This window comes from Rhodotorula toruloides, assembly GCF_000320785.1.
Source record: "Rhodotorula toruloides NP11 unplaced genomic scaffold Scaffold4, whole genome shotgun sequence".
In the NCBI taxonomy this organism is placed as follows: domain Eukaryota; kingdom Fungi; phylum Basidiomycota; class Microbotryomycetes; order Sporidiobolales; family Sporidiobolaceae; genus Rhodotorula; species Rhodotorula toruloides.
The window spans coordinates 917,761-938,337 of record NW_015622964.1 but is presented as its reverse complement, the minus strand read 5'-3'; the positions used below and the strand labels follow the sequence as shown (position 1 = coordinate 938,337).

The 20,577-nt window shown below is 62.1% G+C and overlaps 10 protein-coding genes across 10 annotated transcripts; 7 read left to right on the top strand and 3 right to left on the bottom strand.

Annotated features, from left to right (window-relative positions):
• Positions 1-624: 624 nt before the first annotated feature.
• RHTO_06391 (glyceronephosphate O-acyltransferase) lies at positions 625-4,104 on the top strand (the record flags this gene model as incomplete). The annotated part of the gene is made up of 15 exons (XM_016420052.1): positions 625-906; positions 965-1,273; positions 1,343-1,489; positions 1,549-1,558; positions 1,617-1,814; positions 1,872-2,017; positions 2,076-2,134; positions 2,190-2,414; positions 2,470-2,524; positions 2,583-2,698; positions 2,755-3,182; positions 3,289-3,784; positions 3,850-3,869; positions 3,928-3,971; positions 4,027-4,104. The coding sequence occupies 15 exons, from the start codon at positions 625-627 to the stop codon at positions 4,102-4,104; spliced, it is 2,613 nt and encodes an 870-aa protein (XP_016275506.1).
• A 365-nt stretch (positions 4,105-4,469) lies between these two features.
• RHTO_06390 (DUF21 and CBS domain containing protein) lies at positions 4,470-6,963 on the top strand (the record flags this gene model as incomplete). Its single annotated transcript, XM_016420051.1, has 16 exons — positions 4,470-4,635; positions 4,707-4,811; positions 4,873-5,001; positions 5,063-5,155; positions 5,215-5,397; positions 5,456-5,513; positions 5,569-5,612; positions 5,674-5,726; positions 5,783-5,855; positions 5,923-5,933; positions 6,001-6,029; positions 6,095-6,209; positions 6,268-6,342; positions 6,401-6,427; positions 6,508-6,592; positions 6,650-6,963. 16 exons carry the CDS (start codon positions 4,470-4,472, stop codon positions 6,961-6,963), a joined length of 1,560 nt encoding a protein of 519 aa, XP_016275505.1.
• Positions 6,964-7,225: 262 nt separating this feature from the next.
• Positions 7,226-7,626, top strand: RHTO_06389 (uncharacterized protein; the record flags this gene model as incomplete). The annotated part of the gene is made up of 3 exons (XM_016420050.1): positions 7,226-7,242; positions 7,306-7,486; positions 7,564-7,626. The coding sequence occupies 3 exons, from the start codon at positions 7,226-7,228 to the stop codon at positions 7,624-7,626; spliced, it is 261 nt and encodes an 86-aa protein (XP_016275504.1).
• Positions 7,627-7,991: 365 nt separating this feature from the next.
• RHTO_06388 (short-chain dehydrogenase/reductase SDR family protein) lies at positions 7,992-9,037 on the bottom strand (the record flags this gene model as incomplete). Its single annotated transcript, XM_016420049.1, has 3 exons — positions 7,992-8,369; positions 8,456-8,545; positions 8,606-9,037. The coding sequence occupies 3 exons, from the start codon at positions 9,035-9,037 to the stop codon at positions 7,992-7,994; spliced, it is 900 nt and encodes a 299-aa protein (XP_016275503.1).
• Positions 9,038-9,199: 162 nt separating this feature from the next.
• Positions 9,200-12,162, top strand: RHTO_06387 (binuclear zinc transcription factor; the record flags this gene model as incomplete). The annotated part of the gene is made up of 11 exons (XM_016420048.1): positions 9,200-9,298; positions 9,362-9,393; positions 9,467-9,526; positions 9,617-10,624; positions 10,689-10,905; positions 10,989-11,054; positions 11,115-11,253; positions 11,308-11,383; positions 11,439-11,665; positions 11,730-11,921; positions 12,014-12,162. The coding sequence occupies 11 exons, from the start codon at positions 9,200-9,202 to the stop codon at positions 12,160-12,162; spliced, it is 2,265 nt and encodes a 754-aa protein (XP_016275502.1).
• A 225-nt stretch (positions 12,163-12,387) lies between these two features.
• Positions 12,388-13,062, top strand: RHTO_06386 (NADH-ubiquinone oxidoreductase; the record flags this gene model as incomplete). The annotated part of the gene is made up of 3 exons (XM_016420047.1): positions 12,388-12,529; positions 12,599-12,878; positions 12,957-13,062. The coding sequence occupies 3 exons, from the start codon at positions 12,388-12,390 to the stop codon at positions 13,060-13,062; spliced, it is 528 nt and encodes a 175-aa protein (XP_016275501.1).
• A 121-nt stretch (positions 13,063-13,183) lies between these two features.
• On the bottom strand, positions 13,184-14,022 carry RHTO_06385 (uncharacterized protein; the record flags this gene model as incomplete). Its single annotated transcript, XM_016420046.1, has 4 exons — positions 13,184-13,349; positions 13,407-13,430; positions 13,686-13,772; positions 13,898-14,022. The coding sequence occupies 4 exons, from the start codon at positions 14,020-14,022 to the stop codon at positions 13,184-13,186; spliced, it is 402 nt and encodes a 133-aa protein (XP_016275500.1).
• Positions 14,023-14,224: 202 nt separating this feature from the next.
• Positions 14,225-15,193, top strand: RHTO_06384 (Peptidyl-prolyl cis-trans isomerase, FKBP-type; the record flags this gene model as incomplete). The annotated part of the gene is made up of 9 exons (XM_016420045.1): positions 14,225-14,229; positions 14,339-14,378; positions 14,452-14,473; positions 14,597-14,707; positions 14,787-14,827; positions 14,894-14,927; positions 14,992-15,002; positions 15,067-15,108; positions 15,170-15,193. 9 exons carry the CDS (start codon positions 14,225-14,227, stop codon positions 15,191-15,193), a joined length of 330 nt encoding a protein of 109 aa, XP_016275499.1.
• A 293-nt stretch (positions 15,194-15,486) lies between these two features.
• Positions 15,487-17,641, top strand: RHTO_06383 (cytochrome P450, family 46, subfamily A (cholesterol 24(S)-hydroxylase); the record flags this gene model as incomplete). The annotated part of the gene is made up of 7 exons (XM_016420044.1): positions 15,487-15,545; positions 15,622-16,241; positions 16,296-16,625; positions 16,685-16,749; positions 16,805-16,999; positions 17,061-17,393; positions 17,453-17,641. 7 exons carry the CDS (start codon positions 15,487-15,489, stop codon positions 17,639-17,641), a joined length of 1,791 nt encoding a protein of 596 aa, XP_016275498.1.
• A 196-nt stretch (positions 17,642-17,837) lies between these two features.
• RHTO_06382 (uncharacterized protein) lies at positions 17,838-20,275 on the bottom strand (the record flags this gene model as incomplete). The annotated part of the gene is made up of 3 exons (XM_016420043.1): positions 17,838-19,445; positions 19,506-19,557; positions 19,617-20,275. The coding sequence occupies 3 exons, from the start codon at positions 20,273-20,275 to the stop codon at positions 17,838-17,840; spliced, it is 2,319 nt and encodes a 772-aa protein (XP_016275497.1).
• Positions 20,276-20,577: the final 302 nt, after the last annotated feature.

The window sequence follows — 20,577 nt, the reverse complement described above, 5'->3', positions numbered from 1 at the left end:
TCGACCGTCGTCTACTCGCCTCGCCTCGTCGGTCGTTGCGCAGTGTGGAGGTCCTCGTTGGGAACTGGAGCGTCGGGGAGGGCGTGTAGCTTGGGCGGGAGTCTGGGCTTGCAACGAGGCCAGGACTGTCCCCTCACTTCGTCGTTGTTCCGTCCGCGAGGAAGCTTTCATTGCTGCGCTGCGCTTGCTTGCTTAGTCCTCGCTGTCGCTCATTACTGGCCGGCATACTGCGGCTGTTCCCCTTCTGCCACGGCATCTCTGCTTCTCTCGATAGGAGTCGAAACGAGCGCTCTTCGCCAACTTGCTTGCTCCGGCTTGCCTGCAAACGACAGCACGTGCATCCAGCTGCTCTGCGTGTGGCGCTGGAACCCTTCGAGCTTGGCTTCGAGATTGCCGGCGTCGACGGAACCTTGCGAAGTTGCCGGACGATCGGCTCGTCTGCTCTCGTCGCCGTCGCTCCCTCTCGCTTGCCTCGCTGCCACTGCTAGACGCTCACTCGGACTGCTACAGACCCACTCGCGGCTGCCACGCTTTCTCCCGTCTCGCCAGCTCACTCCCCTTCCCCACCCCTTCGCTCACCAACTCCCGAACTCTCGCCGCCCGTCCTCCTCGAGACGCCGCACAATGACAGCCGCCGACAAGCGCAAACAGCGTCACTCTGCCTCCCTCGCCACTCTCGGCCCAGACGACCCCGAAGCTCTCCTCGGCGTCGACTTTGAACCGCGCACCCGGCCGCCAACAGTCGTGACGACGGTTGAACCCGGGTTGGTGGCGCTTCAGCCGGTGCTGGTGCAGGAGGAGAATGCGGTAGGCGTCGTCAAGGAGGAGAAGAAGCGGGTTGGGAACGGAGAACAGAGGAACTTGGTTGAGAACCATCAGGCGCACTTGCGGGCGGATCCGATTGAGGTGCGCGCCGTTCCTCACTCTAATACACGGGTCTGCTGACGACAAGTTGTACGCGCAGTTCTCGAAGCAGCTATCGCTCTGGGCGTCGGGAACAGGCTGGCGTTCCTACACCGACTATATCGGCGGACGAGTCTTCTACCCTGGCTACTCAGACGACTGCATGCGCGGCATTCTGAGCTCGAAGCAGGTCAACAAGCGCATTCAGGAAGTGACGGAGAAGCGGCTGGCGGGTTTACAGCTTCCTGAAGGTCCGGAGAAGGAGAAGAAGCGAAGACAGATCCAGGATGAGCTCAAGAAGGAGGCGAGACGGTTGTCTGAGGGACTGGTGGCGAAGATGGACAATGTCAGGTTCTTGCGAGGATTCGGCGTGCGTCTGCGCTCTCTCTCTCTCTCCCCTCTTCCCGACGAGCCTCTCACCATCCTCTTTCCCTGACAGGCCCTCGTCAACAACATTCTCGTTCGGATGTACCACCAAGGTCTCGAGATCAGTATACCCGAGTATGCGCGCTTCAAGGAGGTCGCGCAGATGGCAGCGTCGAAGAAGCAGTCGCTGCTGATCCTGCCTTGCCACAAGTCGCACATCGTGAGTCTCGACTGCTTCCTCCGTCCTGCCGATATACTGACCGAGATTGCAACCCGCAGGACTACCTCAGTGAGGCTATCTCGTCAACCCCCTGGGATGCGAAGAACTGACCCTCGCCCGCGCGCAGCCATTTCCTGGCTCTTCTTCCGACTCGGCCTCTCCCTCCCACACATCATCGCCGGCGAGAATCTCAACATGCCCGTCGTCGGTCCGACACTCGCCAAGTGCGGAGCGGTCTTCATCCGGCGCTCGTTCGGAGATGACCCGCTGTACTCGACGGTCGTGAAGGAGTACATCGAGCAGCTGCTCGAGAACGGGAAGAACAGTGCGTGACCTTCTCCACCTCGGACGAGCCTCGCCGCTGATCTATGATGTGTCGCAGTCGAGTGCTTCATCGAAGGAACGCGCAGCCGGACCGGCAAGCTCCTCCCTCCCAAGCTCGGTATCCTCAAGTACGTCCTCGAGGCGCTCGAGAACGGCAGGACCGAGGATGTCTGGGTCTGCCCGATCTCGCTGCAGTACGACAAGGTGCGTCGAGTCTTCAGCCGGACATCGGGTCTCCAGGCTGACGGTTTCGCTTCGCCAGGTCATCGAGACGGAGTCCTACGTCAACGAGCTGCTGGGCAACCCGAAGGAGAAGGAGACGTGCGTGGCATCGTCTGCTAAGCTCTCTCATTGTTGCTGACCTCGTCGTGTCCAGCCTCACCGGCCTCCTCCTCAATACCCGCGTCGTCCAGCTGCAACTCGGCCGCATCGACGTACGCTTCCAAAAGCCCTTCTCGCTCCGCGGCTGGCTCGACGAGCAGAAGAAGCGTCGGAGTACATCGACTACTTCGCCTCTCGGCGGGACGGGCATCAAGAATGATCAGTCGGTCTTGCTGAGAGCGCTCGGGTACGAGGTGTTGGCTGGCATCAACGACTGCGCGTGAGTGTGGATTACAGCGATTGGCGACGCTTGAGCTGACAACGGTCGAACGCAGTGTGATCATGCCGGCAGGACTTGTTGGTACCGTCATGTTGACGATCCGTGGTCGCGTGCGTCCTGCTTGGCCGTCCCCTGCCCTTCACTGTGCTGACTGGAATCGCTTCGCAGGGCGTCGGCAAGAGCGAGCTGGTCTCGCGTGTTGTCTGGCTGAAGAAGGCGATCGAGGCGCGAGGCGGCAGGGTCGCAGACTTTGGCGACATGTCGCCCGAGGAGGTCGTCGAGCGGTGCGTCATCTCCTCCACTGCACGCGCCGGCGCTCGACTGACTGACTGACCTGCAGCGCGCTGGAGTTCCTCAAGGACTTGATCGGCGAGCAGACGGACCTCATCGAGTCGACCTACTACCCGATCAGCCGGTTCGAACTCTCGTTCTGGCGCAACCAGACGATCCACCTCTTCGTCGAAGAAGCAATGCTCTGCGCCGTCCTCTACACCCGCGTCAAAGCCGGCGGCGCCGCCCCTTCGCAGCGAATGGAGCGAGCAGAAGTCCTTCGCGAGCTGCACTTCATCTCGCGCCTCCTCTCGAACGAGTTTGTCTACCCACCGGACGGGCTCGAGGCCAACTCGGACAAGACTATCGTCGCGCTCGAGGACGACGAGGTCATCCTCACCGAGGGCGAGCTCATTGGCCTCAACCCAAAGGAGCGGGCGGCGGGCAGGAACAACTTCGACTTCTTCTGCTTCCTCATCTGGCCGTTCATCGAGACTTGTGAGTCCCGCAATCCTCACCTGTTGTGATTGCTCGTTCGGATCGAGCGATGCGGCGCATATGTGCCGTTCCTCGGGTCTTGCACTGATGCGCAGCAAACCCTCAGACTGGCTCGCTGCCGTCTCGCTCTTCGCCCTCGCACCGACATGCCCGCCTCCTTCCGCCGACGAGCCCGTCGCCTGGTACGCCGAGAAGGCCTTCCAAGCCAGCGCTCAGCTTCTCGCCAAGACGCTCTTCGCGCAAGGAGACGTCAGCTACCTCGAAGCAGTCAACCAGGGCGCGTCGAGCAGTTGTCGAAACCGGAAACGGAGGGAGCTGACACCGACTCTGCCCGCAGCGACGCTTTTCAACGCCTTCCAGCGCATGGTCGACGTCGGCGTGTTGCTCACCCGCCGCTCGACGTCGAACGCCGCGAACGCCTCTATCGCCAAGATCGGCAAGGACGGCAAGCCCAAGCTGCCGAAGAAGCCGGCGTCTGTCCCGCTCATGGCGCTTCACCCCGACTGGGTACCGCGACGACAAGCGGACGGGACGATTGCGCCTCAGGGAAGGTTGTGGGAGTTTGTCGACCGGTTGTCCAAGTTCAGGAGGGAAGGCAAGAAGTGCGTCTCCTTTCCGTCCTTCCATCGCTTCGTTTTGAGCTGACTTCGGCTCTCTCTCCTCCCAGTCGCCGCGACAACAAGACTGGTATGCTCCCATTGCGCTTGCAGCCTGCAGCTGTGTGCTGACTCCTCGGCTTTCGCAGTCTCCGTTCGTGTCTTCGCCCACTGCTCGACGATTGCTCCTCAGGTTCGTCCAGCGGCCTTTCTCCTCCTTGAAGCCTCTCTGACTCGTCTTCGTACAGGTCATCGAGTACACCGCCTTCCAGAACGACAAGCCTGCGAGCGACTTCTGGGCGGAAAAGCGGCAGGCGGCGCTCTGAACGGCCCCTCCCGCCCTCCTCGCCACTCCTTTCGGTGCCTTCGTCCCTCTGTTCCGGTTGTTGTAACGCATCTGCTTTGTCCTCGCTCCCTTCGCACGATCTGATGACGAGATTATCGAGAACGTGCCAGCCTGACGATCGCTCGAAGGGCCTTCTCCTCGTCACCGCACGCTCGCGACTGCTCCTCGCGCGAAGGACGTCCAGATCGCTTGTGAAAGGCGACGCCTACCCGCCCACAACCGTCTGAGCCCCACCAGCGCCCTCACCGCTCACCACTCCGTCATCAGTTCCAACCTCCCCGCACACTTCCATCTCTCTCGCCTCGACCTCAGACCGCACTCGGAGCCATGGTCGCCACACGAAGAATGCCGACACGAAGCGCAGGACTCCTACAGCTCGCCCTGCTTGTCCCCCGGGCTGTGCGGACCTATGCCGCCCCGGCGGCTGCCGTTGTCTTGGATGCAGGCTATGAGGGCATGGGGGCTTCGCTGCCGGGGGGAGAGCCGCCAGAGACAGAACCAGGATCATCAGGTGCGGTGTCCAGCCCTCACAATAGCTCGTTGGCTCGAAGAGACTGACCTCTCGCTCGAACGGCTTCGCAGCTTTCTGGTGGAAACTCGCACTGAGTGCTGTGCTGGTACTGCTCGGAGGTGTCTTTGCGGGTCTTACGCTCGGTTTGATGGGTTTGGACCTCGTCAACTTGCAAGGTGCGTCACCGACTTGAACCGCAGATTCCGGCAATCCCGCTGACTTCCTTGCTCCCGACAGTCTTGTCCACGTCCGGTGACGAGGAGGAACGGAAAGATGCGACCAAGGTGATGAAGCTGCTCGAGAAGGGTCGGCACTGGGTCTTGGTCGTCTTGCTGCTTTCGAACGTCGTGGTGAACGAGTCGCTGCGTGCGTTGTTTTCGCCCGTACTTGTTCCGTGCTTGTGCCTGACATCCTTCTCCCTGCGCAGCCATCTTCCTGGACTCGATTCTCGGCGGAGGCCTCGGAGCCATCGCACTCTCGACGACCCTGATCGTCATTTTCGGCGAGGTCATCCCGCAGTGTGCGCTCCGTTTCTCGAGCCGTCCATTGCCAGCACTGACGACCGGAGCAATCACCCAGCTGTGTGCGCTCGCTACGGTCTCCGCATTGGCGCCAAAGCCGCTCCCTTCGTCCTCGCCCTCATGTACCTCGAGTTCCCCATCGCCTATCCAATCGCCAAGCTGCTCGACCGCCTGCTCGGCGAGGAGCAGGGTGTGACGTACAAAAAGGCTGAGCTGAAGACGTTTGTTGGGCTGCACAAGCGTGAGTCGGCGAGCGATCGGGGGCAAGCGAGCTGCAACTGACGTTCCACCCTACGCAGAGTTCGGCGAGGAGACGCTTAACGACGACGAGGTCACAATCATCTCGTCGGTACTCGAGTGCGTCGACCCGTCTTCGCTCCCGATGCGGCGACGCTGACCGCTGCCTTCACAGGCTGGGCGACAAGAGCGTCTCGGACATCATGACGCCTCTCGAGGGTGCGCTCAACCTCACCTACGCTGTAGGGGAGACGCTACTGACAAGACTCGCTTCGCGTAGACATCTTCTCCCTGCCCTCCGACACGAAGCTGGATCACACGATGGTCGACCATGTATGTCTGCATCCTGCCTGCTCTCTTGCGTCCGTGAGCTAAATGGTCATGGACAGATCCTTGCGTCCGGTCACAGCCGTATCCCCGTCCATTTGCCAGGCAACCCGACCGACTTCATTGGCATGCTGAGTGCGTCGCGTGCATCCTCTTCCCGCCTTTTCCACCTCGCTAACTCTGAACACCGCTGTTTTCACAGTCGTCAAGAAGGTTCGCTCGCTTGCGACAGACCTTTGCTCCGCTCGTCGCTGATCTACCTCGTAATCCGACGTCGCAGCTCATCTCCTACGACCCCGAAGACGAGAAGTGCGTCCAGCATCCAGTTCTTCGCGTACCCCTCACCGCAGCAGCTAACTGTCTCGCTCACACAGGCAAATCGGCGACTTTGCTCTCTCAGTCTTGCCCGAAACTGGACCCGACTCCACCTGCCTCGACGTCCTCAACTACTTCCAGCAAGGCCGCTCGCACATCCTCCTCGTCTCTACGGTGCGTTGCCGTGGCTCGTGCTCGCAATGCAGTCCAGCTGACCGCCTCCTTTTGGCAGACCCCCGGTGAACCTGGCGGCGCGCTCGGCCTGGTCAGTCTCGAGGACGTCATTGAGGAGATGATTGGCGAGGAGGTCGGTCCGAGCATCCATCGCTTCAGTCGCGCAGAGCTAACGTTTCCCGCGCCCGCAGATCGTGGACGAAACCGACCTGTACATCGTGAGCAGCGCATTCGCGTCCTCACTCACGGCGACGCTCTGTCGCGAACGACTCGTATCTGACCACCCGGCTTCGCATAGGACATCCACGCCAAGACGAAGGTCGTCCGCGCACCTGCACGGAAACCTGCTGTCGGAAACGGCAAGCTCGCTCCGCTCATCGCTGGTGCGTCTCCCCTCTCTCTCTCTCATCGCTTACTCTGCTAACATGCGCAATTCACAGGCGTCATCGAGCGCCGTCGCCAAGCACGACGACACAACACGGCAGAGTTCCTTGGCCCGAACGGCGTGCCCGACAGCAACTTCTCAACCGAGGGGCGGAATACGCCTATGCCCGGCGCCGCTCCCTCCGGGTTCGACAAAGTCAAGCTTCGTGGCGGCGGTGTTCCCGAACGGCGGATCGCGAGCGGGAGTGGAGCGAACACGCCTGTTCGGGGCCACAGCCGGCTCAGGACGGAGAACCTCGCTATCAAGGGCAACGGCGAACGGACTCCTCTCTTGCAGAATGGCGGGCAGGAGAGCAGGAGCCTCGACTAGGAGCGCTCCCTCGGCAACAAATGGTCGTCTGTCGACTTTTTGACCTCCCTCGCATTGCAATCACTACTTTCGTTATTCCCGTTCCCCCCGTCTCGTGCTTTCGTTTGCGCTCTCGTGGCTTCTGAGATTGTCGACGAGTGGCTCGCGCTCATCGCTGGACAGCAGGATTCGCATGGTTAGGAAGGTCCTGACCTCGATGCGGGACGATAGAGGCGATGAGCGCATCTCTCTTCCTTGCTCGCTTTCCTCCCGTCCATCAACAATGACCGACAAGTACCCGTGGGTCGACGTTCTCCCTCTCCTGCGCTCCTCTCAGTGAGGCTGACCTCGCCCTCGATGCAGAACCGTCCTCGGCGGCGAACACCACCAAGGCGGCGAGTCGCAGGACCTCGAGAAAGCATACGACCACCCGCCTGCTTCGAGGATCGCGAACGATGCGCAAAAGGCGCATGCGTATGCGGAGGGGAAGGTGAATGGTGCTGGACCTGGAGCGGGAGAGAAGGAGGGACCGGATTCGACGGCGGTGAGTGCGCTCTCCTTGCTTCGGCGCAATCTGCGAGGCAAGAAAGGAAACTGATGTCGCTCTTTGATACTGAGCAGGAGCGAGGAAACACGGCGGGCAGTGGGTACACCAAAGGTGGACCGGCGCCAGGAATCGCCTGAGGAACGACTAGTTCGCCAGCCTCGTCGCCCGACTTTGTGCAAAGACTCGTATCCGCAGTGTCCTTTAGGGCCAGGGAGAGAGGCGAAGGATCGGACGGCAAAGGTGTTGACTGCTGAGCAGGAGAAGATCGCATGCGAAGAGGGAGGAGTGGGCAGGATCTACCAAGTCCGAGCGATCTCTCCGTTCGCTCTTTCAGCAGTGTGACGATCTCCGAAGAGATAAGCTGGAAGCGACGAGCGTCTCTGGCGCGAGCAGCACGCTTTCCTTGGTCCTCCTACCCTCGTTCTTCCCAAGCCTCACATCCTCGTTCCTAGACGCAAGCCTGGTGCAACGTTGACAATACAAGCGCGCACAATCCGGCGCCTCACTTCTTCGCCAGCTTCTCCGCGACCCAAGCCTTATGCTTCTCCTCCCAATCCGGATGCCATCTGGACAAGGCCGGTCTCCCCTCCGTGATATCCTCATAAGCCCACTGCATCCTCGCCTTGTCCAACTCCCAACTCACGTCGTTGTCCGGGCAGATCACGTAAAAGTCGTCTGCGGAAGCTGTGATGCGCGAGAACAGGCAGGAGGAGACTTGGGCGGGGGACCAGGCGGCGGCGGGTTTGGCGGAGGGGTTGTAGGAGGAGGAAGGCGAGTTGGTGGTGATTTTCGTGTACGTGTAGCCGGGGACAAGGAGGTGGACTGAGACTTGGGTCGAGAGGAGCTGGTGCGAGAGCGCTTCGGCGAGCGCTTTGACGGCCTGCCAACGTGACTGCGTCAGTCCTGCGTTCGATGTGTACTCGCCACGGACGTCGAAAACGCGACGCCGGATAAACGTCCACGCACAGCCTTGGAAGCGTTGTAAGCTGCCGACGTTCCGGGCGGGCAAGTGATGCCTTGCTTCGAGCCGGTGATGACAACAGTCGCGGGCGAGTCCTACGAGAGCAAACCTGATCAGAGATGTCTCGAGGACCCGGAAAGAGACGCCGAACGCACCTGAGCGACCATGCGGTCGACGAACGCCTGGGTCCCGTTGACGACGCCGAACAAGTTGACGGCAAAGATGTCGTGCCACTCGGGGACGATGTCCTCGCCGTACGCCTTGACGTTGCCGCCCCTCCCGGCGTTCAGGTGGAGGAAGTCGACCCTGCCCTTGGCCGCGAACACCGAGTCCGCCAACTCGCGCATGTCGTCCGGGTTCGAGACGTCTAAGACGCGGGTCTCGAAGGCGTCCTCTGCGATGCCCTGCTCGATGAGATGCCTGCGGGCGTCCTCGAGCGCCTCCTGCGAGATGTCTGCGAGGGTGACATGGACGCCTTGCTGTGCGAGGTGGAGGGAGACCTCGAACCCGATCCCGCCCCAGCCTGCGCCCGTGACGACTCCGACAGCGCCCTTGTGTGGTTTCCAGGCCGTGCGCGGGTGTGCCATCACTCACGTCAAGCGAGGAAGCGGAGAGAGTCGAAGGTGGAGCTCCTCGATTTCGGAGTCGATGAGACGGGCGGCGACGAAGGGGTCGAGTGGAAAACCCAACCCGCACTGCTTCGCTGCAGACGCTGGCACGGCGCAGCGCACCTCACGCTGTCCACGAGGATGCCCGCAGAACGCACCAACTCGCGCACCTCGTTCCCAGCGATCCAGGCGACCGCCGGACCAGCTGCGAGGCCTGCGCCGTCGCTGGGCAGAGGCAGGGTGCGTGCGAGGTTGTCTCGAGGGATTCTGGAGGTCAGAGACTGACGCTCGAACGCCCAACAGGCCTGCTTGAGCTGCCGCAAGCGCAAGGTCAAGTGTGTTTGGCCTCTCGCCGTCCCCGCCAAAGTCGACAACACCTGGTCGCGCTGACGAGCGTTTCCCGTGCAGATGCGACGCCGTACAGCCCGTGTGTGGACCGTGTGTTGCGCTGGCAGCGAGGACTGGACAGTGCGTCGTTGCTGCTCTCCTTCACCTCTGCGAAGAAGCGAGGTTCCAGCTCGCTCTTTGCCGACTCTGCTTCTTACGATGGATCCGCAGGGACATGTCGACCATCAAGTGCGACTTTGACTCGGAGGAGGAGCGGAGGAAGCCAGTCGGTGGAGGAAAGGTTGCGGCGCTCGAGGCAAAGATCGCAGCGCTCGAACGGCGGCTTGCAGAGGTCTCGTCGCCGCAAGGGTCGCCTTCGCCGACTGCGACGGGTCTGACGACTGCCTCGCGAGGCAGCACGCCGACTATCCCGCTCAACCCAGTCCGCGACCCGACTCTGCCCTTCGACTCGTTCGCCTCGACGTCCACGTCGACCCAGGTTCTCCCGCCTCTCAACTCGCTCGTCGCGGCGACAGGCCACTACTCTGCGCTTCCTGACCAGTCTCTCCTCCAACATCACCTCGGTCTCCCAGCGCAGCCGTTCCCAGCCCACCAGCCTTTCCCGGGTCCTCCCCCTGCATTGCCCGGCCTCGGCTCGCACATGCTGCCTCTCCAAACGCACGAGCAGCAGCACTATCATTTTTCTCAGCCGCCGACCGCTTCAAATCCGATAGCTGCCGTCCCTTCAGCTCTGCCACAGCCTCTCCCGCCCGCAGCCCCTCCTCCGCCTCCTCAGCAAAACCCAGAGACCTACTTCCTTCGCGACCCACCTCTGCTCCCTTTCGATTCTGCTCCGCCGGTGCCTAGACCGGAGGGTCCGCGCCTGCCTTCCTGCACAACCCTGTCCCGCCTCGTCAACATCTTCTTCGACGTCCCGCACGAAGCGATCGACCTAATCAACCGCCGGCGCTTCCTCGAGGGCTTCTCTCATCCGCCCGACCACCCAGACTACCCCGCGAAGTGCCTCCTCCACGCAATGGTCGCTACAGCCACGGACCTCGCAGGCGACGAGCCCTGGCAAGGCGAAGAGCGGTATTGGCCTGAGGGACAGAGCCCGGCGGTGTATCATGCGGATTTGGCGGACGTGTTGATACCCCTCGGGTTCAGGTCAGAGTCGAATTTGTTGCAGGTCGCGCAGGCGGCGGTGTTGTTCGCGTGCTTGAACCTGTACCACGGGCGGTGCGTGACGAGCCTCTGATTATTCGTGGGCCATTTGACGCTCACCCTTCACGGCAATTCACAGCTTCTCTCGCGGCTACATCGACACCGCAACCGCCGTCCGAATCTGCACTTCCCTCGGGCTGAACCACGACCACCCCGGCACCGCCGACTTGCCCGTCGGCTCTTTTCTCGCGCACCGCACGCTCCTGCCGCCCCCGAGGGACGAGGAAGAGGCGCAGGAGAGGGCGGTCGCGTGGTGGTTTGCTTGGACTTGCGAGACGTTTTCGATGGCTTCGACGGTGCGTGAGCTTCCGTCGCTCCTTCAGCCGATGGTGGCATTTTGCGGCACAATGGCTGATGTGCGAGCGTGTACTGCTTGCAGGGCTGGGCATGCTGCATCGATGAGCGAGACGTGACTGTCCTCCTCCCCGCCGCCGGACCTCGTGGCGTGCGTTTCTCTCCTTCCTCTCGCGCGCTTGGAACGCGCTGACCCGATACATACGCGCAGGACGACGCACAAGCCCGCGAGGCGCTCTACCTCCACAGCCCCTCCTTCTTCGTCACCAACCCGCCGCACCTCGTCCGACTCGTGCAGATCAATCTCAAGGTGACGGTGCTGATGAACAGAGTTTGCACATTTGTTCATCGTGCGTACGGCGTCTCGGCTTGAGGTGAATGGGAGGTTGACATGGCTCGAGCAGGAACTTCGGCGCTGGCGAATGCGACGCCTGATCGGCAGCCCCTCAACCCGGCTGACTTTCCCAAGATCCGCTCGTCGTGCGTAGCAGCGCTCACATGGCTCTTCGGAGTACTGACGCCTTCTCCCCCGCAGACCCGCCTTCACCAAGCTCGAAGCCGCACTCGAAAACTTCGGCCGCAAAGCGCCCGCGCAACTCGTCACCCTCCTCGAGCCAGAAGCCTTCCTGTGCCCTTCGCTCGTCGCGACGAGTGTCATACTGCTGCACGAGCGCTTCTGTACGAGCGAGGAGTGCGACCCAAGCATGGTCAAGTGTACCGAGGCCGCGAACAATATCGTTGCGAACATGCAGGTCTTGAACAGTGCGTTCACATCTTCTCTTGCCCTAGCATCACACTCGACGCTGACGCAGCTCTCACGAACCAGGCGCCTCGTTCCACCCGCGCCAGATCCCGCCCTTCCTCACCTTTTGCTGGGGCGTCGCCGGCCGCACCTTCCTGCGCGAGATCGCTATCCGCCAGCTGCGAGGCGTGTACGACAGCGAGGAGGTGCAAAGGTGGAGGGCGAGCCTGCAGGGGATCATTGCGAGGTTGGAGCAGACGAGGACGCCGGTTGGACGTGCGTCGACTCTCCTTCTTCATGTGCTGCGCTCCGTCCGGGGTCTTTCAGCCACTTAAGATGCGCTCATACTGACGGACGCTGTCACACAGCCCTCATCGCCGCAACCCTCGCCGCCCTGCTCCGCCAGCCAGAGATTTGCCTCCCCGAAGCAGACCTCACCGCGCGCCAACCCGGCACACGGACGATGCGCTTGCGCAGCTTGCTCGAGATGACGAACCCGGCGATACTGATGGTGTAGGGGACTGTGAATGACTGTTGTACGATTTTAGCTGGGCCAAGGAGGGGGAGGTCCGCTTGCATCGCTTGAAGTGCTTCGCTCTCGGCGCCAGTAATTCTACGATAGTGTGATACGATACTTGACAGCTTCAAGGGGCCGCTCGAGCGAGTTTGACGGCGACCGTCTCCTTGTCGCCAACCTCCTCATCGCGCTGTCTGCCGCCTCTCGCTCGCACACCCGCTCGCCATGTCACGGCCAGCTCTCTCACTCCTCCAGCGGACAGCAGCACGCCCTGCGCCCGTCCGCCGGGTGCAGCAGCTCGCGTCCCGCCGACCCGCCTCGACCCACGCTCACTCGGCCGCAGAGACAGAGTACTACCCTCCAGAGAGTGCGTGTGCCGCTCACTGTGCTCTGAGAGTGCTCTTTGACCGTGCTGACCTGCTCGCCTGGCCCGCAGCATTCAACAAGCCGTTCTGGCGCAACCTCTCCCTCATCGCCATCGGGACCTTCCTGTACTCTCGCTACGCGCCGGACGATGCCGTGCACAAGGCCGAGGACGCAGTCGAGGAGCGCCTGCCGTGGTTGTCGCGCTACCTGTCGCACAACTTTGGCGCCGACGGCAGCCAGTACAAGGAGCGCAACGACGAGCACATCCAGTTGATCAAGAAGCAGGCGGACGACAAGCTGTTGACCCAGTCGGCGTCCAGGCCCGTCATGATGCGGATTCGCTACGTCGGGTGCGCTGCGGGCTTCCGTGATGGCGGTCGCCCCTATCCTCGACTTCGCTGACCTGGTTTCCTTTCCTCCGAATGCAGATCCTTTGAGCAGGCGTCGCCGAACAATGTCGAGGTTGGTTCGCAGGCCGACCTGTCCGACCTCGTTGTTAAGTCTGTCAAGGACGATGCTGCTGCATTGGAGTAGATTTCCGTTGTTTTGTAAAAGACCCTTTCCGTTGCTCACCTGGCGGCGGAGAGACCAACGAAGCGTTACAGACTGACTGCAGTGATAGTACAAGCAAGCGAGTGTGTCGAAAAGGGAAGGATCACTTCAGCAGCGCGCGCGAGCCGTAGCCCTCGTCCTTGAGCGTCCGCGCCTCAAGCCGCCGCACCTCCTTCTGGTACTCCGTCAAGCCCTCCTCATCATCCTTCTTCTTCTTGCCGGTGGGAGCATCGGCGGTCGAGTCGGCGTGACGCTTGCCGCGCTTTTTGCTGGGAAAGGCCCAAGTCAGCGACACCCGTGAAAGCAAGCGGAGTAAGGGGACGTACAATCGCTCCTCCAGAGCCTTTTTCCTGTTGACAATAATGAGGTGAACGTGGAGAGACGAGTCAGCAACGTGAGGGAAGCCGACAAGGATTGGCGGAGGAGGAGGGCAACCGAGTCTGACAGTCAGCGTACAGTCACAATCTATCCCCACAGTGCCCAGAGCATCACACGCCTTCTGTGTGCTCGCTGCGGGCGGAAAGAAAGCGAGCAGCCCTCGAGCGGCCAACCGGGCCGAACGAGGAGACGACGACGGAGGGAGTACAGGAGGAAAAGTGGCTCACCGGGCAAGCACTTCCTCCCGCTCCTTCTTCTCTTGATCCGCTGTTGGTACTGCGTTCTTCTTGAACCGCTCGAGGAATGAGCCGTCGCTGCAGGAAGGCGAGAAAGAGGCAGTCAGTCGTCGGGTCCCCATTTCCGCGCCGTCTCGCCCGCTTGTTGCGCAGGTAGCCCTCAGCCGACCCTTGAGTACACTGCCACGAGCTGGATGACGCACTTTGAGAACAAGTTCCGCGGTTTCTGAGGAGGTTCGGCGCCTTTCTTCGCCTGAACGACGGGAGTCGAGGCAGACGTCGAGGGCGATGGCGAGAGCTGCTTGGCGGGTGCAGGGGACGCAGACATGTCTCTCAGAGTGTTCGACAGTCCAGCCGGCGAGTTTGAGCGAGGGTGTCGCCGCCAAAGCCTCGTCGCTCGCTCGTTCGCCTTCCACATCTCGCTCGACTTCAGTGCGTTCACGAGGACACCGCCAGTCAGCATGTTCCAGCGCGTACTCACTCGCAACGCACACGCCGTCACTCGCAGCTTCTCCAGCACAGCTCGCAACATGGGGTGAATCCTCCGCTCTCTCGTCATCAGCCCGAGTCTCGCTGGCCTGCACAGGGCGCGGGAATGGCTGAGCAGCTCACGGAAAGCTCACGAACTTGCTTTGTACCCGCAGTGTTACCGTTGAGACCATCCGCCCCGGAGACGGCCAGAACGTACGTCCCCCTCCTCTTCCCATCCACCCTCGCCAAGATTTACTCGACTGACGCCGTTCTCGCTCATGTGCAGTTCCCCAAGAAGGGCGACACCGGTCTGTTGCATATTGACTGCTCGCTGGCGCAAGGAGCGCGCAACTGACGGCTTGCTCCCTCCCCGCTTCCTCGCTCGGTGTGCCTCCCTCACTGCTCCCGAATCAAACGAAATCGCCGCACAGTCACCATGCACTACCACGGCACCCTCGCCTCGAACGGCAACAAGTTCGACTCGTCGTACGACCGCGGACAGCCGTTCCAGACCGCCATTGGTGTCGGCCGTGTCATCCGCGGTGCGCACAGGAGCTCTCTTGCGTCTCTTGCCTGCACTGCGGTGCCTGTACTGACGCTGGAAGACTCTGTCTCGTACAGGCTGGGACGAAGGCGTTCCCCAGCTCTCGCTCGGCCAGAAGGTGCGTCCGCCTCTGACCCCCTCTGCGCTTCGTCCTTGGGCCTGACTCAGTTTCCTGTCACCATAGGCCAAGCTCCACATCACCTCGGACTACGGCTACGGTGCGCACCTGTCGTCCTTTCCTCTGAACAAGCGATCGGACTGACCTTCGTCTTTGCCCTCCAGGTGCCCGCGGTGTTCGTCTACACTGTACAGCTGCTGCTCTGCTAGGCCTTCACTCTGACCTCATTGTGCTCGCAGGCTGGCGGCGTCATCCCTCCCAACGCCGACCTCGTCTTCGAGGTGCGCAAGACCCAGAGCGTCTCGCTTCCCAGCTCCGCTGACGTCCCCGGTCCTTCCGCAGGTCGAGCTCCTCAAGATCAACTAAGCGCCTCCATAGAGCGCTCAGTCGGTGAAAAGGGAGGTGGAATCTATCGCAGTACAGTCCAAGACGAAGAAATCGAACCTCGAGGCAGTTTACAACCTCGATCTCGCGCGCCTTGGCTTCCGTTCTGACGGCGAGCCTCGTCAGCTCTCGGCCAGCGTGCGTGTGCGCCTCCAAAGATAGCTGCCGCTCCTCCGTGGACCGTGATCCCGCCAGCCCGATGAGCGAGGACGAGGCGAAGTTGCGCGTCTGCCTCTTTCCCTTCGCCCGCTCGCTCGCAAACGCTATCGTCGAGCATGGACAAGGTCGAGCACGCTCTCGCCTTTGGCTGGGCGCACCCGATCCTCTCAGCAGCGTGCGCTCACCTCCCGCCCCACTCCCTCGGGGACCTCCTGGCGATGAAGCTGACGACGCGGTCTTGTCGCTCGCAGGACGCTCTTGCTGGGCTGTGTGGTCGGCTACACAGTCTACTTGCTCGGCTGCTCAATTATCCTCCCTCGCCTCTCTCCCTTGCACGACCTGCCAGGCCCTCCACCCGAATCGCTCTTGTACGGCAACGTCAAGCGCATCCTGCAGGACCCGCCAGGCGTTCCTCACATCGAATGGAACGACAAGTACGGCGGCGTCGTCCAGTACCGCGGATTCTTCGGCGAGACGAGGTTGCTCCTCTTCGACCCTACCGCCCTGAACCATGTCCTCCTCTCGAATGCGTACGACTACCCGAAACCCGAAGAGGTCCGCGGCGACCTCGCCTTGATCCTCGGGAAGGGCGTCCTCTTCGCCGAAGGAGAAGACCACCGCCGCCAGCGCCGAATCATGAACCCCTCTTTCGGCCCTGCACACCTCCGCGAACTCGTCCCATCGTTCTTCGAGCACGCCAATGAGCTTCGAGACGTCTGGAAGGACCTGATTGCACAGGGACACAGCGACGAAAAGGTTTGGAAGGATGAGGAGAAGGCGCAGGAGTATGCGAAGACGAAGCCGGAGGGCGAGGCGCTGGTCAACGTGATTGCGTGGCTCAACAGGCTCACTCTCGACATCATCGGCGACGGTGCGTACCGAAAGTCGTACTCTCCGGTCATCCACTGACACTCGCGCGCAACAGCCGGCTTCGGATACCGCTTCGACGCCGTCGCGCAGCACAACAACGCCCTCGGCGCCGCCTTCTCCTCCATGTTCTCCCCGCGCGCCGCCGCTCGCAAGCCCACTCCGTATCGCATCATGCTCCAGCGCACGATCGGCTTCTTCGTCCGCAAACTTCCCATCCTCAAGATCGCCGACTGGGTCCCGAACGAGCGGTTCAAGCAGGTTCGCGAGGGGTTCAGGACGGTGCAGAGCGAGAGTGACAAGATCATTCAGCTCAAGATGAACGATGCGGTTGAGAAGGACGGGGTGGAGAGCGTCAGGGCTGGAAAGGATCTGATTGCGCTTCTCCGTGCGTTCGCCATCCGAAGCCCTCTTCCGCTTCCGAGCTAAGAGTTCGCCGAACTGCAGTCAAGTCGACGCAGGGCGAGGGCAAGGCAAAGATGACACAGGCAGAGTTGCGCGGACAGCTCACGGTGCGTACCCTGCCTTCGATCGCCTTGTCTAGTAGCTGATATGGGTTTCTCGCAGACCTTCCTCCTTGCCGGCCACGAGACGACCTCGACTGCGCTCACATGGACGCTCTTGACGCTGTCTCGCCAGCCGGAGGCGCAGGAGAAGCTCAGGCAGGAGATTCGTGCCGCGCGACGCAAGGCGAGGAGCGAGGGCAGGGAGGAGCTTGAGAGCAGGGAGCTTGATGCGCTGCCGTACCTCGACGGTGTTGCCGTGCGTTGACCTTGCCCTATCGTTGTTCGGTCTCTCGCTGATCTGTTTCGCCAATGTCTAGCGCGAGATTCTCCGCCTCGAAGCGCCCGTCTCAGCCACCGTCCGCCACGCCGGCAAAGACGACTTCATCCCCCTCGGCACGCCTGTCCGCTCTCGCTACGACCCCGACCGCCTCATCTCGTCCATCCCGATCAAGAAAGGCCAGACCGTCTTCATCCCCATCCTCGCCGTCAACCGCTCGAAGAAGATTTTTGGAGACGACGCGCATGAGTTCAAGCCTGAGAGGTGGATGCAGAGCGAGAACGGAGAGGGCAAGAAGATTGAGGGTGGAGTGGGCGTCTACTCGCAGAACTTGACGTTCCTCGCCGGTCCGAGGTCGTGCATCGGCTATAAGGTGCGCCATGCTCTGATCTGCTGCACAGAGCGGATACTGACGAGCGCGCTCCCGTGCAGTTCGCCGTCCTCGAGCTCAAGGCCATCCTCTCTGTCCTGATCGACAACTTCGAGTTCTCGCTGCGCGACCCCAACTTCGAGGTCGAGCACCGCTCCATCATAGTCACTCGCCCGCTCGTCGTCGGCGAAGAGACGGATGGCAACAAGATGCCGCTGCGAGTCAGGCTCGCCGAGCGGGACGAGGAGTAGCTTCGCTCTGTTGTAACTTTTGGACCCTCTGTGTCCCCAGCGATTTGCGAGCATGCAAAAGCGAGTCGTTGCAGAGATAAAGCGCGGAGTCAACAGGCAGACAAATGGCACAACATTGTGAGGCTGCAAAAACGAGACAACAAGCGATCCTCCCCCAGCTCTTTCCGTCAAGCAGTTCCTCCCTCCTTCCAGCCACTCAAGCGTTCTCGGGGGCGACTGCACCAGCCGCTCCCTTGCGTTTCGCCCAGTTGCGCTTCCTCCTGCGCGACCACCCGCTTGTACCCGTCGAGCCTCCTGCGCCGCTCGCATCGCCGTCTCCTTCGGTCGCCGTCACGTACGCGTCGCTCGCAGCCGAAGGCGTCGTCGAACGTCCCTGCTCCGTCGACGCAGCGAGGTTGAGAGCGGTAAGCGAATCGGTGACCTTCCCAACCTGGACGGAAGTCGCCCTCGCTCCCTTTTTCTGCTGGCGAGACGGCTTCTTCGGCGTCGGCGGCTCGAGCTTGACCTGCGGCACCGTCCTGCTGTGGACGACAGACGGGCTCGAGATGTGACGAGGCTGCTGGTCGAGCTGGCCGGCGTACGAGGTGACCTTGGCGGACGAGACAGCGTTGCCGATGTCGGAGAAGGCGCGAGACTTGTTCGTCTTGTGCTCGGGCGGGAAGGAGGTCGATGCGGTGGCTGCAGGCGGCGGCGGAAGTTTTTGCGCGGGCGCGGCGTCCTCGACGATGGCAACGCACGAAGGGCGGCGACTGTGCGAAGAACGAGCCTGGGTCTGCGGCACCCTCGCGGGCCCCGTCGCATTGCGCGAGCCAGAGACGGAAGGAGCGAGCGACGACTTGCGCTTGACGCCAGGGTGAGGAACAAAGGCGGCCGCCGAGCTGCGCCTGCCTTTCTCGAGGTACGACTGAGCAGCCTGCGGTGTGATGTCGGTGCTCTTGGCCGAACGATGGTGACTGGGACGGTTGCGGCGGTCGAGCTGTTCGGCACGACTCGGCGGGCGCAGGACGCCGAAGATCTCGTCCTCCGTCTCCTCGTGCGACGGGTAGTATGCTCCAACAGCCGCGCTCAGATGAGCCTGCGACACTGCCGAAGCAGCCGTCTCCCAGCTCGTCGTCCTGCTCAAGAAGTTCGAGACGGGCTGAGGCTGGCCGAGTCCGAGGTTCATCTGCATCGCAAGCTGCCCGAGCGCGCGAGAGTCGACGACATTGAGCTGCCCGTCAGGTCCGACGACGATGCTGGGACGGCGGCGGAGTGTTGAAGGGACGGTTGACGGGCTCGCATCGAGGACCGGCGTGTTCGCAATCGGGTACGGCGTCGAAGCGAGAGAGGCGATGCCCGCGTCGGTCGGACAGGCGCTGGAGGGCGCGTGCGTGCCGGTGAAAGGCCAGAGCGGGTTGTTGACGAGTTGCTGGAACGTCTGTCGACTCTCGGCCTGGGCTTGCGCGATCTGGGCGTGCTGGACTTGCTGAGCGAGGCGAGCTTGCTCGAGAGCAACGGCGTGGGTGTAGTCGATAGGAGGAGCCGGAGCCGGAGTCGGCGGCGAAAAAGGAATCGACACCGGCGGCGTCTCAAGCTGCGACTTCTTCGAGCGTCCGCCCCTCCTCGTTGGAGCCGATGCAGCACGAACCGTCTTCGGCGCGAACGGCGGTCCCGGCGTTTCTGTGACAAGCTGGGTGAAGGCGAGAGTGGCAGGAGCCGAGATGTTGCGTTGCTGAGCGAGGCGACCGTGGCGGGTGTAGCGAGAGTTGCCGGGCAGAGGAAGCGGCATCGTGCGAGGCTGGTAGTCGGGCACTTCCTCGAGCGGCTGTAACGTAGAGGACCTCAGTCAGCACGCGTGAAGGTGAAGAGGCAATGAGAGACGCACGACGAAGGCAGGTTCTTCCTCCGCGACCGAGAAGTGGAAGAGGTCGACGCCGCTGCGAGACAAACCCGGATCAGTACGTCCCAGCGATCATTGACACGAAAGGCAACGCACGACGGATTGCGCGCGTAGGGAAACTTGGGGGCGCCGTGAAGCGAAGGGATGGGCTGGAGGCCGAGCTGGCCGAGGGCGACCTTGGCTTCGGGCGTCAAGTTGCCAAGGGAATCTTTGCCGTTCTTGAGAATCTCGCCGAACTGAAGGTCGAGCATCGAGCCGGTTGGGAGGGAGGCAGGCGACGAGAAGGAGCGAAAAGTGAAGGACGATGCGGCCGGGTTCAATCCTTGTTTTGACGGCGAGTGACTAGCGGCGACCCTCGCGGGGTCGGAAGTTGGCTGTGTCTCCCTCGTGTCGAAGACCGTAGCGGGCGACGAGACAGAACGAGCAGAGGCTGCTGTCGGCGGCCCGGTCAGAGTCGCGAGGTCGCCAAGAACTCTGCCGTAGCTGGTGAACGGCTCGTCTGAGGCGCTGATCTGGTCCTCCCTCGCTGGTATGGACGACGCAAGCTCAGCGCTCGTCTCGCTATCGCGGTAGACGATCGAGCCCTCCGAGGCAAACGCGAACGAGTCGTCCTGGCTGAACGACGGGTCGTCAACGTCCTGCGCGGCTTCGCGTGTGCTGCAGTGCGCATCAGACTCCTCCTGCGAGCCGACGGCAGGCGAAGCTAGGGGCTGACTCGCCGCAGGTTGTTCGGGCGAGGTGTTGTCAGGCGACATGCTGATTGTCGACGGCCAACGGTCTCAACGTATCGGCCGAGCGCGGTCGAAGCGGGCCTCGAGCTCGACTGCGAAGTCGTCGGCGGGCAAAGCGAAGCGCTTGCACACCAGATCTGCGGGCGAATCCAAAGTCACTGGTCAGCCCGGGAGAAGACGTCTCACTCGCTACCCGGGTCCCGCCGCATGTCGCGCTCGCTGGCCCCCAAATCGCGAGTTCTGGATCTCTCCGTCGGATACTGAGCGACTCACCTTGAGTGGCTGCGAGGCGAGAGCGAAAAGGGCGTCCGTTGGAAGACGACGGG